The following is a 20,678-nucleotide window of genomic DNA, read 5'->3' as shown; positions in this document are numbered from 1 at the left end:
TCCCCAAAATTAAAGAGGTATTCAATTTTAATGTTTTTAGATTATAATTTACTTTCTAACACATAACAATATTATTTTACATTCCAAAGATTATGTGGAAAAAAATACCCCTCAAGATTAAATGAAATATATTGTATACTTTTAGAAAAATAATTCATTAAAATATTGTTAACCATGATTCTAATTTTAAAACAAAAAGAAACTATATTTCTATAATATCATACACTAAAATATTTACAATGCCTATTTGTTCATTTTATGTTATGTAATTTATTTATTTTAGTAATAATAAAAACAAATAGCAAAGATGACATTTTGATAATGCAAGAAACTTTGAGAAGCTGCAAAAGAATAAAAAAGATATGATAGAGTCTGAAGTAGTGGATAAGCTCAAAGCATCATATTTGGGAGAGAGAATGTGCAGATTTTAAACTCAGGTTTATGAACAACTAGTTCAAAATTCATCTCGTTCTACCAATATAGCTATCCTCATAGCTGGAATTATGTTAGTACCTAATTTTTGTGATGGTTGTGATGAGTAAATTTCATAACTTGTGTAAAATGATCAGTGCTCCATCTTGTTCAGTAGTAATAGCTACCATTATTATCAGGACTATCTGTGACACATATTATAGTAGCTATCTATGATATCAGGTTTTGAATAATACTTAATAATAATAATTTTTAAAAATAAAAAATAATCAAGCAATTTCAGAATACTATGGAACATTAAAGGAATCATTTTGGAATCAGACAGGCTTGGTTAGAAATTCTAGCTCTGCCTAGTAGAGTTGTGTAACCTTGAACAGAAAATGTGATGCTCTTCAGCCTCTGAGTTTTCTGTTGTACAAAAGTCACAATAACAATACACAGATTTGTTTGATTAAATGAGATGATACACACAAAATACCAAGTGAAATATTTGAAACATAGCAAGTATTCAGCTACCAATAGGTAATACTTATTGTTGATAATTTCATTGTTAGCGTTGATTCCTGAAGCGGATATATTACTATTCACTCTAAAGTATGTGCTAAAACAAGCAATAACAAAACAACAACAAAAAACCTGGCCATCATCAAAAATGTTACCAGAAAAAAAAATTAATAAAACTTTGAATAAAATGGTGAGTATAATATCAATAATGATTGTGGTTTTAATAATTCTTTATCCTTAAGAACTCTGCTTATTTCAGAGGTTATCTTAAGATGTAACTTTACAATTTATTGTAATTAATGGTTTTATTATCTAGAAAATAAATACAATTCTGAGATTAAGAAATTGTTTTACTCTGATTTTAAATTATTTCTAATAAAAATGTTTATAATTCTTTAGCCCTAAATTTTGAAATAAATATAACTCAAAGCCATAAAAATTAAATATTGTATGGAAAATATTTTAAATATTAAACACAATGAAAACTTCTAAAATTTGGACTTTTATTCAAATTCATTTTGTTCCTAAAGAAGAACATGGAATACAACTGTAAAATATTAAAGATTCAGAAGATGCAAAAAGAAGCAAATAATTTCATTTTGTCATCTTTGAAAAAGATCAATATACCACATAAGTCATAATATCCATATTAGAAACAAAATGTGCAGCCTGGAGATAAAGAGCAATGCCCCAAACACAAATAAATTCATGACTCCATTAGCTTAGATGTATCAAAAAGCAGAAGCAGTATATTATTAAATGTTAATGACAGATCTTTTGAGGTTGATATTTGAGGATATTTTACTAGACTCCTAAATTTTAGTGGAACACTAAAATTATGTACAGAAATGAGACAAATTGGTACTCATTTCCTTGTCACTTAATACTTAAATAGTATAATTCAAATGCTAATCAGAAAAGTAATTAAAATACAAGTTTGTTAGTTGGGAATTTCAATGTTACATTCAATAAAATGCATTCTATATATCATTCGGAACTGCCAAAAATAGAAATATAGTGTGTTTGTCAGAAGGTATCAATAGTACATGAAAGGGATGATTAAATACTAAAGTGCACAAAAATGGACTAATCTCTAGAGGTCAAAATCATGGAGAGCTCTATTGCAGTGATACTTTAAATTGACAATTTTCCAATTTCTTGCTACCTCTCTGAAACATCAAAAATTTATAAGTTGAAAGAAACTACACTCTAATAAGTGGTAAATGTTAATAGAAATAGACTTTGTATATGCTGAAAATATATTATTTTTTTGTTATTACAAAAGTCACTAAAAGGTTTTGGTTAAGATGGCCAAGTAGGTAAACACTGTGCTTACTTTCTTCATAACCACATTAAAATTACAACTAAATTATAGAACAATCAACCTGGAGAGCCATCTGAAGACTAGCTGAATTAAAAAAGTATAACTATAAAGATATAAAGAAGCTACCTCTAGACTAGGAGGGGCAGGGATGTAAAACAAGTTGGCCCTCATCTACATGAGAATCAGCAGGGTTATTTCCATGAGTGTCCCATGTGTGTGGCTGAGGTCCCCCCTGAAGAGCTATGGGTCTCAGCCAAGAGCACCAGGGCTGGGAAGAGAAGCCCTTACAACATCTGGCTGTGAAAATCAGCAGGGAATCCATCCACTGAGATGGAAGGCTGCAAGAAACTCAGGCTTTCCTTTTAAAGAGCCTGCACACAGAATCTTTCAAGCACTTGCCCTGGGCTCTGATAGAGGGGCAGCACTGGAGTCATACAGGAAGAGATTGAGTTGAGCAGCTTCAGGTTGAGGGTTGGAGAGACGGCCATAGTTATTTCTGTGTTGAGCACACCTCTCATGTTGCTTGTAGGAGGAGGGCACCATTTTCTCACGATAAAATGTGAATTGGCATAGGCCTATTGAACTCTGCTGGCTCCACCATGGTGACTCCCTGGGACCCTGCGCCACCCAACCTACATACTACCAGAGGCATTTTTGATGGCCAACAGCCAGTAGGCAGACAGAGTTGTTCCACACTGCAGACTTACTTGGAGAACTCTTCAGGATACAAGGGCCCAGGTGGGCAATTCTTGGCCTCTATATGATCAGAAACTTTTGCAAGTGGCTACAGGTTCAGCACTGACTTCAAATCTATATCTATACTAACCTAGTGAACACCACTTGCTCTATTTGATAACACCCTGAGACCCCACCTTACCCAACTCCCTTATTGCCTGAGGCTCTTTCAGGGGCTGAGCCTTACAGGTAGCAGGCTGGTGGCAGCAGTCCTTGGGATGTCCTATGCCTTTTGCTGAGCTATCCCAGGCTGGGTACTCATGACAGTTGGCCTTGGTTCTCAGCATGGCCTTTCCTCTGCAAATTTAGGTCCAGCACAGGCAGTGACCAACCATAGATAGCTTTGTAGCTTTTATCAGATAGCCCTGAGCTGATCACAGGCAGCAGCTGACCCTGGCCTCCATAGTTGCCCCTTTCAGGAGGCCACAAAACCAATGCTCATATTCAGTGGCTTCAGACCACAACAAAGTACCACCTGATTAGCCCTAAAGTAGCATTTCTAAAGAGTGGTCTGGGCAGGCACCAAAACCTATGTGGACAAGTCCTCCTTTATGGGGTCAGCACCATGCATAACAGCTTATACACTATGGTTATAGTCAATCCTCACAATAAGCCTGATGGTCAAGCCACCCACTGATGGGCCAACAGAAATCAAGACTCAACTACAACAGGAGGGCACACACAAACCACACATGAGACATTTGTGGAGCACACAGTGCAAGTGATCAAGGAGACTGGGCCACACAGGTCACCTTCTATGTAAGGCCACCCAGCCAAGACTGAGAGACATGGCAAATCTATGTAATACATAGAAATGAACCCAGAGAGGCAAACAAAATGAGAAAACAAAGATGCATGCTCCAAATTCAAGAACAGAAGAAAACTCTGGAAAAAGAACTACATGAAATGGAGGCAAGCAAACTACCATATATAGAGTTCAACATGCTGGTTATAAAGATTCTAAAGGAATTTTAGCATCCATGTAACAAAAGAATAGTAAGCATAAAAAAGGAGAAAAATTAATAAAAACAGTCAGAAATGAAAAATACAATATCTAAAATGAAGGGTGCACTAGAAGAAATCAACAGTGGATTAGATGAGGCAGAGGATGAAATCAGTGATTTGGAAGACAAGAAAGTAGAAAACACCATATCCAAACACCGACAAGAAAAAAGAATTTTAAAAATCTTAAGATAGTTTAAGGGACCTCTGGGACAATATCAAACATAAAAATACGTGCATCATAAGAGTACCAGAAAGAGAAGAGAGAAACCAATGGATTGAGAATTTATTGGAAGACATAATGATGAAAAACTTCTTTAACATGGTGAAGGAAATATACATACAAGTCCAGGAACCTCAGAGAGTCCCAAACAAGATTAATTCAAACGGGTCCGCACCAAGACACATCATAATTAAAATAGTGAAGTTTTAAGACAAAGAGAGAATCTTAAAAGTAGTAAAAAAAAAAAAAAAAAAGGCAGTTAGCTATCTAAGAAGGAGATTGTATAAGACTGTCAGCTGATTTCTCAACAAGAACTTTGCATGTCTGAAAGGATTCGCACAAGATATTCAAAGTGATGAAAAGCAAGAACCTACAACCCAGCCTGCCCTACCCAGCAAAGCTATCATTTAAAATTTCAGAAGAGATAAAGAGCTTCTAAGAAACTAATATAAAATTATATCAAATGTCAACTCTAATAGAAAAATAAAAATTAAATGGAAAGCTTCACGGATAAGAAAAAAGCTAAATGAACTTATCACCACCAAGCCAGTATTACAAACAAATGTTGAAGAGACTTTATAAAAAAAAAGGGGAATAAAAATAAATAACATAAATATGAATAATAAAATGATATAACTAGGTACCTATCAATAATCACTTTAAAAATGCCCCAGTCAAAAGACATAGGATAAGAAAAGACGATCCATACATATGCCGTCTACAAGAGATCCACTTTAGATAAAAAGATACACAAACTGATGGTAAAGGGATAGAAAAAGATATTTCATGGAAACAAAAATGAAAAAAATAGCTGGGGTAGGATCACTGAGAGTTTAAAACAAAGACTATAATGAGAAACAAAAAAAGGCTATTTCATAATGATAAAGGGATTAATCCAACAAGAGGATATAGCCCTCGTAAATATTTATGCACCTAACATAGGAGCACCTAAATACATAAAGCGTATATTAACTGACATAAAAGGAGAGATTGACAGTAATATAATCATAGGAGGGAAATTTAATGCCTATTGACATCAAGGGATAGATCTTTAAGACAGAAAATCAACAAGGAAACAACAGCCTTAAATGACACATTAGACCAGATGGATTTAATTGATATTTTTAGAGAATTTTACTCCAAAGCAGCAAAATATACATTCTTCTCAAGTACACATGAGACGTTTTTCAGGATAGTCCACAGTTTATGTCATAAAGCAAGTCTCAATAAATTTAAGAAGATCAAAATCATATCAAGCATCATCTCTGACCACAATGGTATGAAACTAGAAACAAATTATGAGAAAAAAAATGAAAAACATACAAACACATGGTGACTAAATGACATGTCACTAAATAATAAATGGGTTAACAAAGAGATCAAGGAGATAATTAAGATACCTAGAAAAAATTGAAAATGAAAACACAGCGATTCGAAATACATGGGACACTGTGAAAGCAGTCCTAAGAGATTCGCAGCATACAAGCCTACCTAAAAGAATAAGAAAAAACTCAAATAAACAAATTAATATTACACCTAAAGGAACTAGAAAAAAAAGACCAGTGAGAAGAAAATAATAAAGATCAGAGCTAAATAAACAAAATAGAATCTAAAAAAAATAATGAAACTAAGAGCTCATTCTTAGAAAAGATAAACAAAATCGATAAACTTTTAACAAGACCTATAAAGAAAAAAAAGGTAGAGGACTCAAATCAGAAATAAAAAAGAAGTGACAACTGACATCACAGAAATACAAAGGATTATAAGAAAATAACTATGAACAATTATATGCCAATAAATTGGACAATCCGAAATAAGTGGATATATTCCTAGACACATAAAATCCTCTAAAACTGAATCAAGAAGAAATAGAATATCTAAACACATCAGTTGCTACTAATAAACTCAAAGCAGAAACAAAAGACTTGGACTGAATGGCTTCAAAGAAGAATTATACCAAACATTCAAAAAGAATTAACAACTATCCTTCTCAAGGTATTAAAAATAATTCAAGACAATGGAAGGCTCTAATCTCATTTTACAAGGCCACCATTACCCTAATTCCAAAACCAGACAAAAACATTACAAAAAAAATTATGGAAAATTACAGGCCAATATCTCTGATGAACACAGAAGCACAAATAAATCTTCAGGAAAATATTAGCAAACTAAGTTCAGCAATACATTGAAAAGAACGTACACCATGATTAAGTTGGATTTAGTCTTGGGATGCAATGTAGGCTCACTATCTGCAAATCAGTTAATATACTATGCAAATCAGTTAATATACTAGAATGAAAGATAAAGATCATATGATCATATCAATAGATGTAGATCAATTAGTTCACAAAATCCAGCATCAATTTATGATAAAAACTTTCAGCCAAAGGGAAATAGAGGGAACATATCTCAACACAATAAGAGCAATATATGACAAATTCACAGCTAATGTCATATTCAATAAGGAAAAGCTAAAAGCATTTTTTTAAGATCAGGTATAAGACCAGGATGTTCACTTTCACCACTTTCATTCGACATAGTATAGGAAGTCCTAGCTGCTGCTATCAGACAAGAAAAATAAATAAAACATATCCAAACTGGAAAAAAAAGAAGTAAAATTGTCATTATTTGCAAATGAAAAGATATTATATATAAAGAATCCTAAAGATTCCACCAAAAAACTAATAGAACTAAGAAATAAATTCAGTAAAGAAGCAGGATACAAAATTAATATTCAGAAATTGGTTACATTTTTATATACCAGTAATGAATTATCAGAAAGCTGAATTAAGAAAATAATTCCATTTAAAAATTCATCAAAAATACCCAGAAATAAATTTAACCAAGGAGATAAAAGACTTGTATTCAGAAAATTATAAGACACTGAAGAAAGAAATTGAAGAAGATATAAATAAATGGAATCTCCTGGATAAGAAAAATTAACATTGTTAAAATGTAGATAATACCCAAAGCAATGCATAGATTTATTGTAATCCTTATCAAAATACCAATAGTAGGAAACCTGTATTTTTTTCTTTACCTAAAATTTCACACATAGATATTAAAGTTGACATCATTCCCCTTTGATGATTCGTCTATTTAGGAGTCATAATATGTCCTATGGGTAAGTTGAAATACTGTCCACTTGAGAAAGTCGCAGGCTCATTCTACAATGTAAGTTCTTAAATGTGTACTGCCACTAATGTTTTCTGCTTTCTTTGAATATTGTGGGAATCTGAAAGCAAATTCATAAGGATTTGGTCCTTGAAGTGTAAAATGAAAAGTAAAATATAATTTATTAGTGTGGCCAAGTTTTATAAACTAATAAAAAATGAGGAGAGGAAGAAAAACATTGAATCCTAGAACTTGCAGTTAGAAGATAATATGAAAAACTCTAAGCCTCATTAAATACGTTCTATGATAGGCATACGAGCTTGCCACTCTTACATAACTATTTTATACAGTTCCTATTTATTTGGGTATTCTAGAACAAATCTTCTTTGAAAACATTTTTTAGAGTCAGCAATGAAACCTCCCCCTCCCTTTTTAAAATTAATATTGAAGAAACAGGTGTTTACTTTTCTAATTTCTATGAGAACAGAAAATAAAAAGGAAGGATTATAAGCTCTGGTACCAAAAAAGTTCTGGGTTTGAATCTGGGATCCTTTACTTCCTAAGGCTGTTCTTGTGCAAATTACTGAGCTCATACTTATGAGTATAAATGAAATCACACATGTGAAATACATAGGGGAGTGTCTGGCATACTCAGTAAATGTTAGATATTGCTTTAAGACTTTATAATTACCACTATAACAAATTATAGTCAATCATCCAAAACTTCAGTATCTAAGAATCAATTCTAATATATCAACTTGATATAATATAACTTAAGATAGATTTATGATAGGAAAGGGAGGATAAGATAGTACTATTATGCAGAAATGAAAAAGAACTTTATAGCCATAACTTTCAAACATAGTTAAATACTGACATTAAAGAGAGATTTTTATCTCTAAAGAGTTAATTTTCTGGGGCCATCTGTTATTAGAATTTCACATCCTCCCACAAATATAAAATCTCTTTAAAGAGTGATCTTAAGTAATTTCTTAGGTACAAGAATCTACCACTTAGAGAAAAGTTGTCCAAGAGTCTTTTCTTAGGGGAAATGTAAATACACTTTCCTTAGTGGGCAATGTTAGATAGTCCAGTTTCATCTTAATTTTATTGATCTTTTTTTAGGGTAACTCAAGCATCCATATTAGTCTAAGCAAGTATAACATAGTATTCAAAATAGTATTTCTAATAGTAAGTTGCTGTTTATAAAATAGAAAATTTTAACATACCGAAGCTTTGTTTTTTAGCTTTCTGTCTCTAGTAGTCTTTCCTTGTTTGTTGCTGGTAAAATAATGCAATGTGCCATATTCCATCAGGGCTGCAAAAACAAAAATGAAGCAAACAGAAACAAAGAGATCCATCGCAGTCACATAAGAAACCTTAGGTAATGACTTCCTGGCTATTGTACTCAGAGTTGTCATAGTCAGAACTGTAGTGATACCTGGACGGAGGGAAACAATAGAAGATGAAAAATAACTTAACAGGCCATTTGGATTCTTTTATCTGATTTGGCAATAATGTGGGCGGAAATAAACAATGGAAACAAAAGGGTATGATTACTGTAATTTACAGAAAAAAAAATACCAGTAACTATAGCCCTTTGTGTTTTAATCATCTAAATTCGTGGACTGAAAGTAGTTGACTCCCTGTACCCATTCTTCCTTTCTCCATAATGACAGATCATTTCATTTTCAGCTGTCATGAGGCTGCCCAGAAGGACAGCTTTCTTTGCTACCTTCTCTCAGCTATGTGTAGGCCACAGGCTGAGATCTAGCTAAGAAGAATTAAGTCAAAAGTATAAGCAACATCCAAATGATGGCATTAAAAATGGATAAAGGGAGTCAAAAGGTATAAACTTCTTGTTCTAAAACAAATAAGTTATGGGGATATAATATACAGCATGGTGATTGTAGTTGACAATTGTTGTATTGCATATTTGAAAGTTGCTAAGAGAGTAGATCTTAAAAGTCTTCATCACAACAATAAAGATTATGTAACTATGTATGGTGATGGATGTTAACTAGACTTATTGTGATGATTATTTTACAACATATACAAATACCAAATCATGTTGTATACCTAAAACTAATATAATTTACATGTCAATTATATCTCATTTAAAAAAAAAAGATGGCATTAAAGAGACAAGAAGTACCCTTCTTTTCCTCTTCCTCATAGTTTCCTACAAGAATATACTGCTAAAGTACCAGCACCATCTTAGAATATTAAGTGATCATGAGAACTAAAATCACCCACAACACAGCATTAAGTTAGAAGGAGTCTAAATACTTCATACTGAAATTACCCTTTGGCTACTTATCTCTGAACTTTTTTTATGTGAAAAACAAATAGTCATCTACCTACAGTGATTTAAGTTATAGTGATTTGAGGTTTTCTGTCATATCCAGTTAAAATGAATCCAACTAGTACAGCTTTTTTATATAATAACTTGAATAAACCCTATATTTTAATTTCAAAGTTTAATTAAGAAATACAGGCAAAATTATATCAAGGAAATACTTTAACAACATAGAGTAAATTTCCATTTTTTGAAGAATTCTACATATAAACTTGGATATCTCTCGGGGCCTCAACCCTACGTGTGTACCTTTGGGGAAGTGTGTTCGTCTTTACCCATGGCTTTCTTATAACTGCTAATCTTAGGCCCCCTGTGTCACGGCTACACATGTTATCAATATCTTCTTGTCTAATCTACTCTAATTCTCATTATCACTTAGGATTGAAAAAAATTAGAGATGACACAGATATGATGGATTGAAAGTCATGGAGGTAAATTTAGCTATTTATTTTGTTTTCTCTTTATAGACTTCATTACTCACTGACATTTTATTATATGCTTTTTATATTTGTACATTAACCATTAGCCCACTAAAACATAAATGCCATCAGCATGAGGATTTTGTAACTATTATTCACTGTTAATACTGAAGCATCTAGAACACTGCTTGTTTCATAAAAAACATGTAGTAAATGTTTGTCAAAATGCAATGTTAAATCAATGAGCTCAGAAAATTGTCTTTCAGCTAGCTAGCTAGCTAGACAGACAATAGATAGATACCTACTTTAAAAAAATAAACCCTGATCCTCCAACTACATATGATTCGCAATTATAAGAAATATTCTTCAAGTTAGATCTGGATATCACTTATCTTTACAGTTGATATGCTAATATTAAACATATGACTTCATTCAAAAACATAATTCCACATTGGTTATCCTCTTTCATGATACTATGGCATATAGTTTTTGGCTTTGTACAGACCTAATGGTAGAAATAATTCATTCAAATTCTCTTTTGAAAAAAAATAAAAATAATGTTTAAAAGCAAAAATATAACTTTTAAGTCCTATTTAAAGTATCATATAATCTAAAACAATTTACTTTGGCACAAAAAGTAACTTGAAATAATAATAATAATTGTTTAAATGGGAAACAAAACTCACATATGAGTGCATTTTATTCCTTAGCTTTACACCTCTGTTTAGACTCTCAAGGGAACTGCATTTTCAACTATAGAGCTAGTTGCCTCAGGCTTTATCTTGCTACTTTTATATGACTTGCATTTTACTGCATTTATTAAATGGAGTTATTTGCCAGCTATCAATCACATGAAATCTTCTTCACTGTTGAAAAAAAAAAAACACCTTAACTTTCTTTATGCTTTGTAAGAAGCAATTATCAGTAATGTTATTCACATCTTTCACTGATCTTGGGAATGAATCAATTGACCAATAACTTGCTTTTGTATATCAATACATAAATGTAAGTTATTCTTTTGAACAAATGTATAGTAATTAGATGCATTTTCTTATATGATTTTGATTATTGCAATAGATGCAAAAGAAGGAAAACAAAAGTCTACTCTATCAAGTGTGAATTACAAATTACCCTTTTAATCAGTGTTATTGAACAGGGAACTCTCAAAATATTCACAGACTAATTACACATTTTATAGATTACAGAAGCCTAGAAGCTTCCTGTGTCTTTCAGTGACCTGCCCTTTAGAACAGCTGACTATTCATTAGCACCATTGTAAGAGCAAAGCACTTCAAAGCCTTCTAAACACACACCAGTCAATAAATGCTTGCTATAAGTGATTCGGCTAAAAAAATAAAATAAAATAAAATAAAATCTTGATGAAAAGTGACTGAAAATGTTGGCTAAATTAAGATTCAGGGATTATGTATGATTTTCAATTGAAAATTCTTGCTGTGCATTTATGCTTTTTTTGACCCCTATTATCAGGAAAACATTTTCTGAAATTTCAACTTCTTTACAATTCTATTTCTGACTTGTTTTTCATGTTTTTTTTTCAACATCATATTGAACCAGAGAATTTGTTAATCTGCGATTGTAGTGCAAAAGAATATTCTAATATATTCAACTTTAAACTTTTACCACATTAAAATATTTGTAAAAGTCCTATGATACTATAGTCATACCCAGTGAGGTTCTTGCAGGTACCGCATCTTTATTGATCCAAAAAGACACCCAAGAAAGAACAACTGTCAGAATACATGGAATATAGGTCTGAATAGTGAAATATCCCATTCGTCTGCTCAGGTCAAAAAATATTGTCATAATAATATAATCTCCTGGAAGGAAAAAAATGTTTTATTTTAGATATAAAAATATATAAAACTATACATTTCAATTCATAGACTTACATATAAATGCCATTTGATTCATTAATTTGTGTTTCTTTCTTACCAGAGATTGTGTGAGAAATTTCAGTTGAATTCCGTAACCCTACAAATGCAAACTGATATAATCTCCAATATTTAGGATCAGCTACTTCTACAGAAGGCTTTTTCCACTTATACTCAATTTCATTTTTAGGATATCCATCTAGACAAAAAATCATAAGAAAATATATAGATTAACAAGATCCAAATCTATTAGTGTTGGAATAATCTAAAAAAATTTTTTTTAATTTTTTCTTAATTTTTGTATTTTAATATACATTAAGTATATAGAAAATACTGCATAAATACATGTGTATAGTTTAAAGAATAATCATAGAATGATCAAATAATGATAATTCATGTAACTCCACTTAAATCAAGAAATAGAACCTTATTAGCATATAGGAAAACTCATGCATCCACTACAATATAACCTTTCCTCTCCCAACTAGAGGTAACCACTAACCTGATTTCTGTGATAATTCTTCCCTTGTTTTTCTTGTTATAGATGTTCTGATGTGCATTTCTGAAAAAATTAGCTTCATTTAGGTTTTTTTTGAACTCTGCTTGATAGCTGCTCTATCGGGTGAATTATTTTATATTTTACTTCTTTTAATATCACATTTATAATAGTTATCCATGCTGTCGTATGTAGCTATATTAAATGTGTTGCATTGTAAAAATGTACTAAAATTTATTTATCTATTTTACTGTTGTAGACACTTGTAATGTTTCCTGCTGGCTATTACTAACATTGATGCTAATAATATCATTGTACATGACTCACAAAACACCTATGTAAAGCTTTCTCTGGGACGTACACCTGGGTATAGGGTAGCTGTGTCATGTGTTACATATAATTTCCACTTTATGAGATAATGCGAGGCTTTTTTCCATAAAAAATATACCAAGCTATTTTCTCATCAGCCAGTGTGAAAATACATGTGGATCCATTTTCTCATTAAATTCAATGTGGACAATCTTCTTTATTTTTACTGGCCTGTAGGGTGTATTTTATTTCATATTTTTCTGATTATGAATGAAACCCAGAAATTTTTCATATCTTTATTAGAGTATTGGGTTTCTACTTTGGATAACTACTTGTTCCATTGTCCATTATTTTATTGAATTTTCTCTTATTATTTCTTCCTTTTTGTCTAAATTCTTTCTATATTCTAGATACACGCTTATTTGCGTTGAAAATGTCTTTGTCTTCTTTATAACTATCTAGAACTGATGTGCATCTTTTCAAAAAGGATATGTCTCTGTCACATGTCAGCAAAATCCATGAAGGCTTTTTGGACCAATCAAGAGAAGGAAAATTGGGCTCTAAATTCTTGCGAGGGCAGGCTCGTTAATTAATTCTCTTAAGGAGTTGTTTCATCTTGGTATGATGATTGCAGAGATAATGTTGCTTTTAGACTTTACTGGTTGAGGGTGTGTGTGTGTGTGTGTGTGTGTGGTGTGTGTGTGTGGTGTGTGTGTGTGTTGTGTGTGTGTGTGTATGTGTGTGTACATGGCAGTGTGGGGAGGGGAATCTTCAGGTCATCGTATGTGTCCGGCCTTTTGTAACCCAACTATACGTAGAGATTATGTTCTATTAGATATCCAATCCATGAGGCTGTCGAAATCAAAGCTTAAATTTACCTTGCTCAGCAAGTGTCCTCAGGTCAAAATTGGCTGCAAATTTTTCTTTCTGGCTTCAATTTTTTAAGTGGATTTTTGTGGCAGAAAATTTCTTCTTAGTGATCACTAATATGTTTTTGAGAATATTGTAATAATATAAAGTTTTAAGTTGTTTTCAACAGAAGAGTCAGTGTATTATATTACAGGAACAGAATTCAATATTAACTTTAAAAATTTCCATAACACTGTATCATTTTGCACCAAGATTCCCTCATTAGCCATGCAATGAAACAGCTGTCATCTCTCCACAGACCTGTTTAAGACTCTGTTTTCTCTTCTCTTTTTCCATCTTTCCTCTCTTGTTCTGTCAAGTTCTATCCATCTTGCTTTTCCAAATTTATTGTTTTCCTTTTTATTATCATTATAGAGGCAATAAAATGTAGTCACATTACATAGATGTGTAGGCGGAAATAAAAACAGTGAGCTAGTTACTTAACTACTCTAAATCTCACGATAATTTGAAAATGAGAGTTGTAATAAAATATTCCAAATATATTTGTTGTAAAATATTAGATGTAGAAGGCTTAATTGTCTACTGGACCCATTATAGAGTGCCCGAAGAAAACATTATTTTGTTAATGTCGGTGGTACCCAATTGCATTAAGGATAGATTATTAATTCCCAATAATGGCCGTATCACAAAAAATAATTTAGGCACGGTACCTAGAGTAGAACACAATAATTGCTACATCTTCAAACATTTGCATATTAATTGTTCCTTAAGTGTTTTTATTAATTAAGTCTCTGCTATAATTTGGCTGTTTTATTTACTGAGAAGCTAATATGAGAAATGAGATTATAAATTAAAAAGATATTTTGATGAGACAAAAATTATTAATAAAAGTCAAGAAAATCATTAATAAAAGCAACACATATTTGAGAATTTCATAAATGAAGAAAGATAAGACTTATGAATACTTACAATCTACTGTGAAAGATTCTAGAATGTAATATATTAAAAATTCAAGTTTCAACAGAAGAAAAATGGCCTTAGATAATTTGTGAGTATAGGTAATATCATTTTAAAAACTCATTTTACATTTTATATTTATAATAATATACGTGGCAATAAATATTTTAGTATACATAAAATAAATTGTTATTGATGCAGAAAGATTCTAATCATTTCCTTGGAACAAAATACTAGGGTTTTATATTAAAGGTTTTAGCCCTAATCATTTCTCTGTATTTCATTCTTTTTTTTTTTTTTAAAAACATTTCTACCTTGGCTTTTCAACTCATTAAGCTCTTTGCAAATATTTGCTATTCATGTAGTAAATACTCTTCATCAAATCAATTTTGTAACATTTTAAAATCTAATAAAGTTAAATCTTGCCTCAGAAAGATGAATAAAATCTTAAGCAATTCTTTAGTCATGACAGTGCAAAAATACTTTAATGCAAACCTATCTTAAGTACTCCTTTATTAAATCAAAATACAAAAAGGGCACTTGGATATAACTAAAATTTGCAAAGAATGATATAAAAAATATATACATTCGAAAAGTATTTTTGTCATATTTTTACAGTTCAAAGGAAGAAATAAATATTTCACTTATAATTATTTTTATCTAAGAGAGTTGAACATAATAAATATATTCTGAATTAATACATTTCTAAAAACCATAAAAATTGTATTTTAGCACTTTTATTTTATATTTTTAAATAAACAGTACCTGAGGCTAAAATTATATAAAGTTGTCATGTATTTTATTACTTACAGCTTGAAAATTCCAGTGGACAGGAATGTTCATCCATTGGAAAGTTATGAAGCTGAAGATAACATTCTGCATTAATTGTCAATCTATTTAGATGGAAAAATAACTATTAAAAACTGAGAAATAATGTCAAGCATTGGAAGTCTTTTCCTTTAATTTCAAATATGATTTTGGCCTATACTAATAAACTTTGATATTTTAGAAAATAAAACTTCAAAATCTCAAAGTCTTAAGTGATAATAATGAGAAGAAAATTCTAACAGTTTCCTCTCCAGCTGGTATACATTTAGTATAATCTCTGTTTATGGTTAAAAATTGTGTACTTCAGGAGATCAACAAACACACATGTGCATGCATACACACAATTAACAAAGTGTACATGGTTAAGTAGGGTGACTGTGTTTTCCTTAATTTTTCATGAAAATCTTTCCATTGAGGATTATTCTTAATAAACAGATATGTTCAAGATGATGAACTGAATAAACTTGAAGCTTACATGTTAACAACATTCATGAAATCCTTTTGTAAGGTTGTTTTACTACATCATTAAAAAATCAGCACTACTTTGAGCTTAAGTGTTTACAAAATATCACACCATTTTAGATATTAGTGTTTAAAAGGAACTCCATATTTCCTACTTTGCAACTTTAAAAAGGAAAATTTATAAGTTGATCAAATATTAATACAAAAAATAAATTAGAGCAATTCCATTTTTTTAAAATAGTATTACCGTAGAGTATATAGAACTCTTCCATCATTCCATATTCGAAGCAGACGATTAGGGGTTGTTATCCAATGAGCATCAGATTTTCTTGAGTTTCTGAAGAAAGTATCAGGAATCCAAATTTTTCCAACCATATTACTGTTAAGCATAAGTACTTTCATTGTACTATTGAATTTTAAACGACTATCAAACCAGGTTTGGGCAAAAATTATATCAATTGTGTATTCCTAAAAGATAAAATAGTAAAGTCATTATTTTAGATGTTTCCTTAGATGTTTGAATTTTTATATTATAAAGTTTCTGTAAATAGCACATAAGCTCAGTCTTTTTTGGAGAAAAATGTATGCCATACTGTTAACCTTTCTTTAATTGCTTACATGGTTTATGTAAAGGCAATCCACAATTTTTAATAATTATTGCTATACAGTGTGGTTTTAACTTTTTGTAAATTTTAGTTAAGATTTTATAATATATAGTGTACAGTCCTTAAATATAAAATCAAATTATCTTAATGTTAATAATTATATTAATTTTTCTGATATTTACATGGCACTTAAGTCACAGAAAAAAATCACAAATATGTACAAATTAAGATGCAAATATTCACCGAATTATCAAAAAGCCCTTACATTGTTCTTTGTCCAAAAAATTAATTACAATTACTTAGATCTACTGTTTTCAAATGTTATAAAGCCAATGCACATACACACACAGACAGCCACACACACACATACAAACAAACTTTATTCTTGGGTAGCTTCATAATAGTTACCTTTTATCTCTATCCTGACTTCTTCTCAGACCAGATGTTTTTTTCTGTAGAATAAACTATCCTTTTTCCAAGCAGCCTCTTCAACTGACACAAATAATTGACTATTCACAATCTAACACTGTAAACTGTGTTAGTAACATGGTTTCTGGTTTTAATAGTAAATGCAAATAGAAAGAAGTCTTGCATTCATTGCGATGAATAGATTATCAGTAGATGTGTAGATTCTAGGAAGAGTAGTTAATAGACCTGATGTGCCAGAATTAATCACATTTTTCTTTTGTATGGAGTCAAAGAGCAGGAACTACCTAAAATAAAGGCAGAAGCTTACATATCTGCTGTGATTATGGCTTGGCAAAGATCCAACATTGGTTGATAGAGGGAGCCTCATGCTGCTTGGTAGGTATACTTGGCTGCAGTATTCCTAACAGTATTAAAGGTGGAACTTGAGAACTAACTTTTCTAGCAGTGGGATTCAGCAAGCAGCTGTGAATCTTGCTTAGCAACTGACAGTACCTTCTTTAGAATACCTGTTTATAAAAGTGCTAATTAATCACTGTTGAAAGAGTTATGGCTTTCAAACGGTAAAGCTCTCCCAAGCAGTCTTTGAAAAATGTGGACAAATTTTTACTCAAAATTATCTAGGATCAAGAAGAGAAAGATATGGACCATATGTCTTGAAAATCTGTCCTTCCCAAACCCTTTACAGAGGTTAATAATTTTGAGCACTTTTAAATTGCTAGTTCTGTATAAGTGTCTCACTGAGATAAGGTCGTTTAAGTTTGTACCATTTTATACGTAATCACAAAATCCAATTTTGTTTACTCATTTATATTAGTACAATTTCCAGTAAATGATCAAACTGTGTTCTTGTACTTCATGTTCCTATTAAGAGGTTAAAATAATCTGCATAATAAATAAGCAAAAGAAACATGAACAGGAATTTCCATTCACTCAGAACAAAAAAAATGTGATAGCTTCTAGGATAAACATTTTGAGATAAGAAACAGTGTATTTAACATTTGATATCCAATGTGCATTAAGACGTACTTCCTCTTCTTGAAAGCTGAAAAAACAGCATTAGTAAATGAAGGTGAAGAAGTGAGCCATTTTGATTTCTAACTCAATTAATTCAAATCATAATTGATGAAAGTATATATAATAATCTTCCTACAACATTGTCACCTTGGCAATTATGCAATGTCTCATACTTAAAAGTACTATCTAATTCAACATTACTGTCTTTCTAGCAATGGAAGAAACTTTACACAAAATGCAGACTTGCCTAAGTAATTATTGTGGATGCATAATTTTTCATGAGATTTAGTTGATCTTGATGTGGTCATTTTACCTTGACATTAATCTCTCCCTAAACTCTCTATTTACTTGGCCAAAATAGTATGGTAAGCCAAATAATGGTAAGCAGTAATTGGATAACTAAATCTATAGACATGTAGAGAAAAGATGCAAATGTAGTTCACAGAGTAGGTTGGCAGGCTGAACAACCACAGAAAAGTTAATGTTTTAGTCTTGAGTCAAAGGCAGTCCAAAGACAGAATCTCTTCTTACTCAAGGGACCTCAGTCTTTTCTCTTAATGCCTTCATCTGATTGGATGAGGCCCACTCACCTTATGAAGGGTATTTTTATTTACTCAAAATTGACTGATTTAAATGTTAATCCTACTTTTAAAAAAGCCTTTACAGCAGCATCTAGACTTGTGTTTGACAAATATGTGGGTAACATAGTATACCCAAACTGACACATAAAATAAACCATTGCAGAGCAATGAGAATAGGAAAGGGCATTTATGTATTCAGAAAGTCTTAATAAAATTCATGCACGTGTTTCTTTGTTAGATAAGATAAATTGAATAATCACTGTGGTAGGAAGTAATATATTCCCCCAGTTCATGTTACCTATACACTCTTTTTATTTTGTCCCACTTGTTACTCATTCTACTTCTCAGTGAAATTTGTTACATATTTCTCAACTGAATCAATTAATATATTACAAATTGTTTATCAGTAAATTCTTGTCATTTTTTTCTGCACTTCAAACTTGATCTGAATGAATTCCCTCAAAGTGTAAACTGAGGGTTGGAGTCAGTTGCAGTGGAGTGGTGACAAAGTCATTTGCATCTCACACTCTAGTTCTATTCTATAGCCCCATCTTATTGATAAGAAATATTTGTTTGTTTATTTGTTTTATCTTCTTTTTCCTGCCTTCTGTAAATATTTGTCAGTGGATTCAGAATTTAGGCACAGGGACAAAAGTGGGAGAATTATTTATTAGTCCTCTCAAATACCAAATATACACCAGAAAATATGGATTACCATATATTTCCATGCAGATATCACCTTGTCAAGAAGTTCTCAGGTTCAACTTTGATATTTCATATGAAATAAAGGTAATGAAATATTGAATTCTACTTTTCATGTGGAGGACTCCCAAAATAAACCATATAATTATTTGCAAAGCAATTTCAAAATGTTAGTTACCTCCATTAAAATTACTGCATAAGATTAAACATACAATATTGCCTATTCCCTGTACTATTTACATGAGAATAAGAGGTGGGACTGTCTTCCTTCAAGGTATTCATTGGTAAGATGGGAAAGGTCATGGACATGTCAACATCTCTTTTTATCAGTCTACCATAAAAATCAATTACTTCGGATCTTGACATTTTAAACAACAAGATCCTCTAAACATTTATAAATTTGTGAATTTAACCTCTCTCAGTTGCATATGTTTTTGGAACATTTATCAAAGTTATGCCCAACTGATACCAAATATAACATGGCAGGATAATTTCTTGAACAAACTCTAAGACTTTCCCAATGTGTAGACATCAAATAATTTTCCCCATCACTCTGTTATTATGAAATGGATATGCACATGGAATGCTCAGCCTCTGCCACTAGGGGAGTTGAAGTGAAACAAAGACAAACCCAGAGGGCAGAAGAAAGGCTTTCTAGACTCACTACAGCACTGCATCAAGCACAAAGGAAAAAAACATGAATGGCCAGAGAAAAGGCAGCCAATTGACAAATCTGATACATCAAGAGAAACCCATCTAAGCAAGACAAAACCTATATTTGAAGATGATTTATTTAGAATGAGTCTGCTTGTTTTATGCTTTAAATTGTTTATTACTACTTTATATATTCTCACCACTGTCCATAGACTTAATGCAGAAAATGAAGAATTTTCCAACATTGTCAGTATACTATTAGGATGGCATCACTTGCATTACTGTTGAAAGCACTGGTTCCAGTAGTTACATTCGTAGTTTGAATCCAATTGTGCATATCACAAGCTGAGTACTCTTTCCAGAAAATTCAAGCCTTATCACACACTTGCACAATTTCTAAATTATAGCTAAAAATTTGTTATAATTTTTATTATAGCAAAATGTCAAAAGTTAAGACATTTAAATGAGTTTTTCTTCACATTTTAATTAAACTGTAGAGCAATTGATGTTAGTTCAAATCCATTTCCAATCTAAGACCTAAAACTTTAGTACATTATTAAAAAACTTTGCACTAAGAAATATATAATAATAATCCATAGAATAATCAATAGGGCATTAACTTTTAATTGTATACATAATTTTAAATAGTTTTCAGATAATAAACGAAACCAATACTTATTAAAAGTGTGAGTTGTAGTGAAAAGTTGTAATATAGTAAAAGTTACTTTGAAAATGTGAGTTGTAATGAAAGTTATAGTATAAAGAAT

At 31.3% G+C, this 20,678-nt stretch overlaps 1 protein-coding gene across 3 annotated transcripts in view; it reads right to left on the bottom strand.

The window, feature by feature from the left end:
- Nucleotides 1-20,678, bottom strand: part of GABRG1 (gamma-aminobutyric acid type A receptor subunit gamma1) — a 62,893-nt gene that overhangs the window by 7,240 nt on the left and 34,975 nt on the right. For 2 of the 3 annotated variants that reach the window (XM_016145831.2, XM_036227967.1), the window contains 5 exons: nucleotides 16,174-16,394; nucleotides 15,447-15,529; nucleotides 12,066-12,203; nucleotides 11,798-11,950; nucleotides 8,564-8,775 (listed from right to left, as the gene is read on the bottom strand). In XM_016145831.2, coding sequence (XP_016001317.1) covers nucleotides 8,564-8,775; nucleotides 11,798-11,950; nucleotides 12,066-12,203; nucleotides 15,447-15,529; nucleotides 16,174-16,394 — 807 coding nt within the window. The remainder of the gene's footprint in view (nucleotides 1-8,563; nucleotides 8,776-11,797; nucleotides 11,951-12,065; nucleotides 12,204-15,446; nucleotides 15,530-16,173; nucleotides 16,395-20,678) is intronic. The other variant, XM_016145841.2, reaches the window with a different exon arrangement.

Source organism: Rousettus aegyptiacus, unplaced genomic scaffold (assembly GCF_014176215.1).
Source record: "Rousettus aegyptiacus isolate mRouAeg1 unplaced genomic scaffold, mRouAeg1.p scaffold_m13_p_10, whole genome shotgun sequence".
Lineage (NCBI taxonomy): Eukaryota > Metazoa > Chordata > Mammalia > Chiroptera > Pteropodidae > Rousettus > Rousettus aegyptiacus.
The sequence above is the reverse complement of the archived record's forward strand: the minus strand, read 5'-3'. Positions and strand labels throughout refer to the sequence as shown.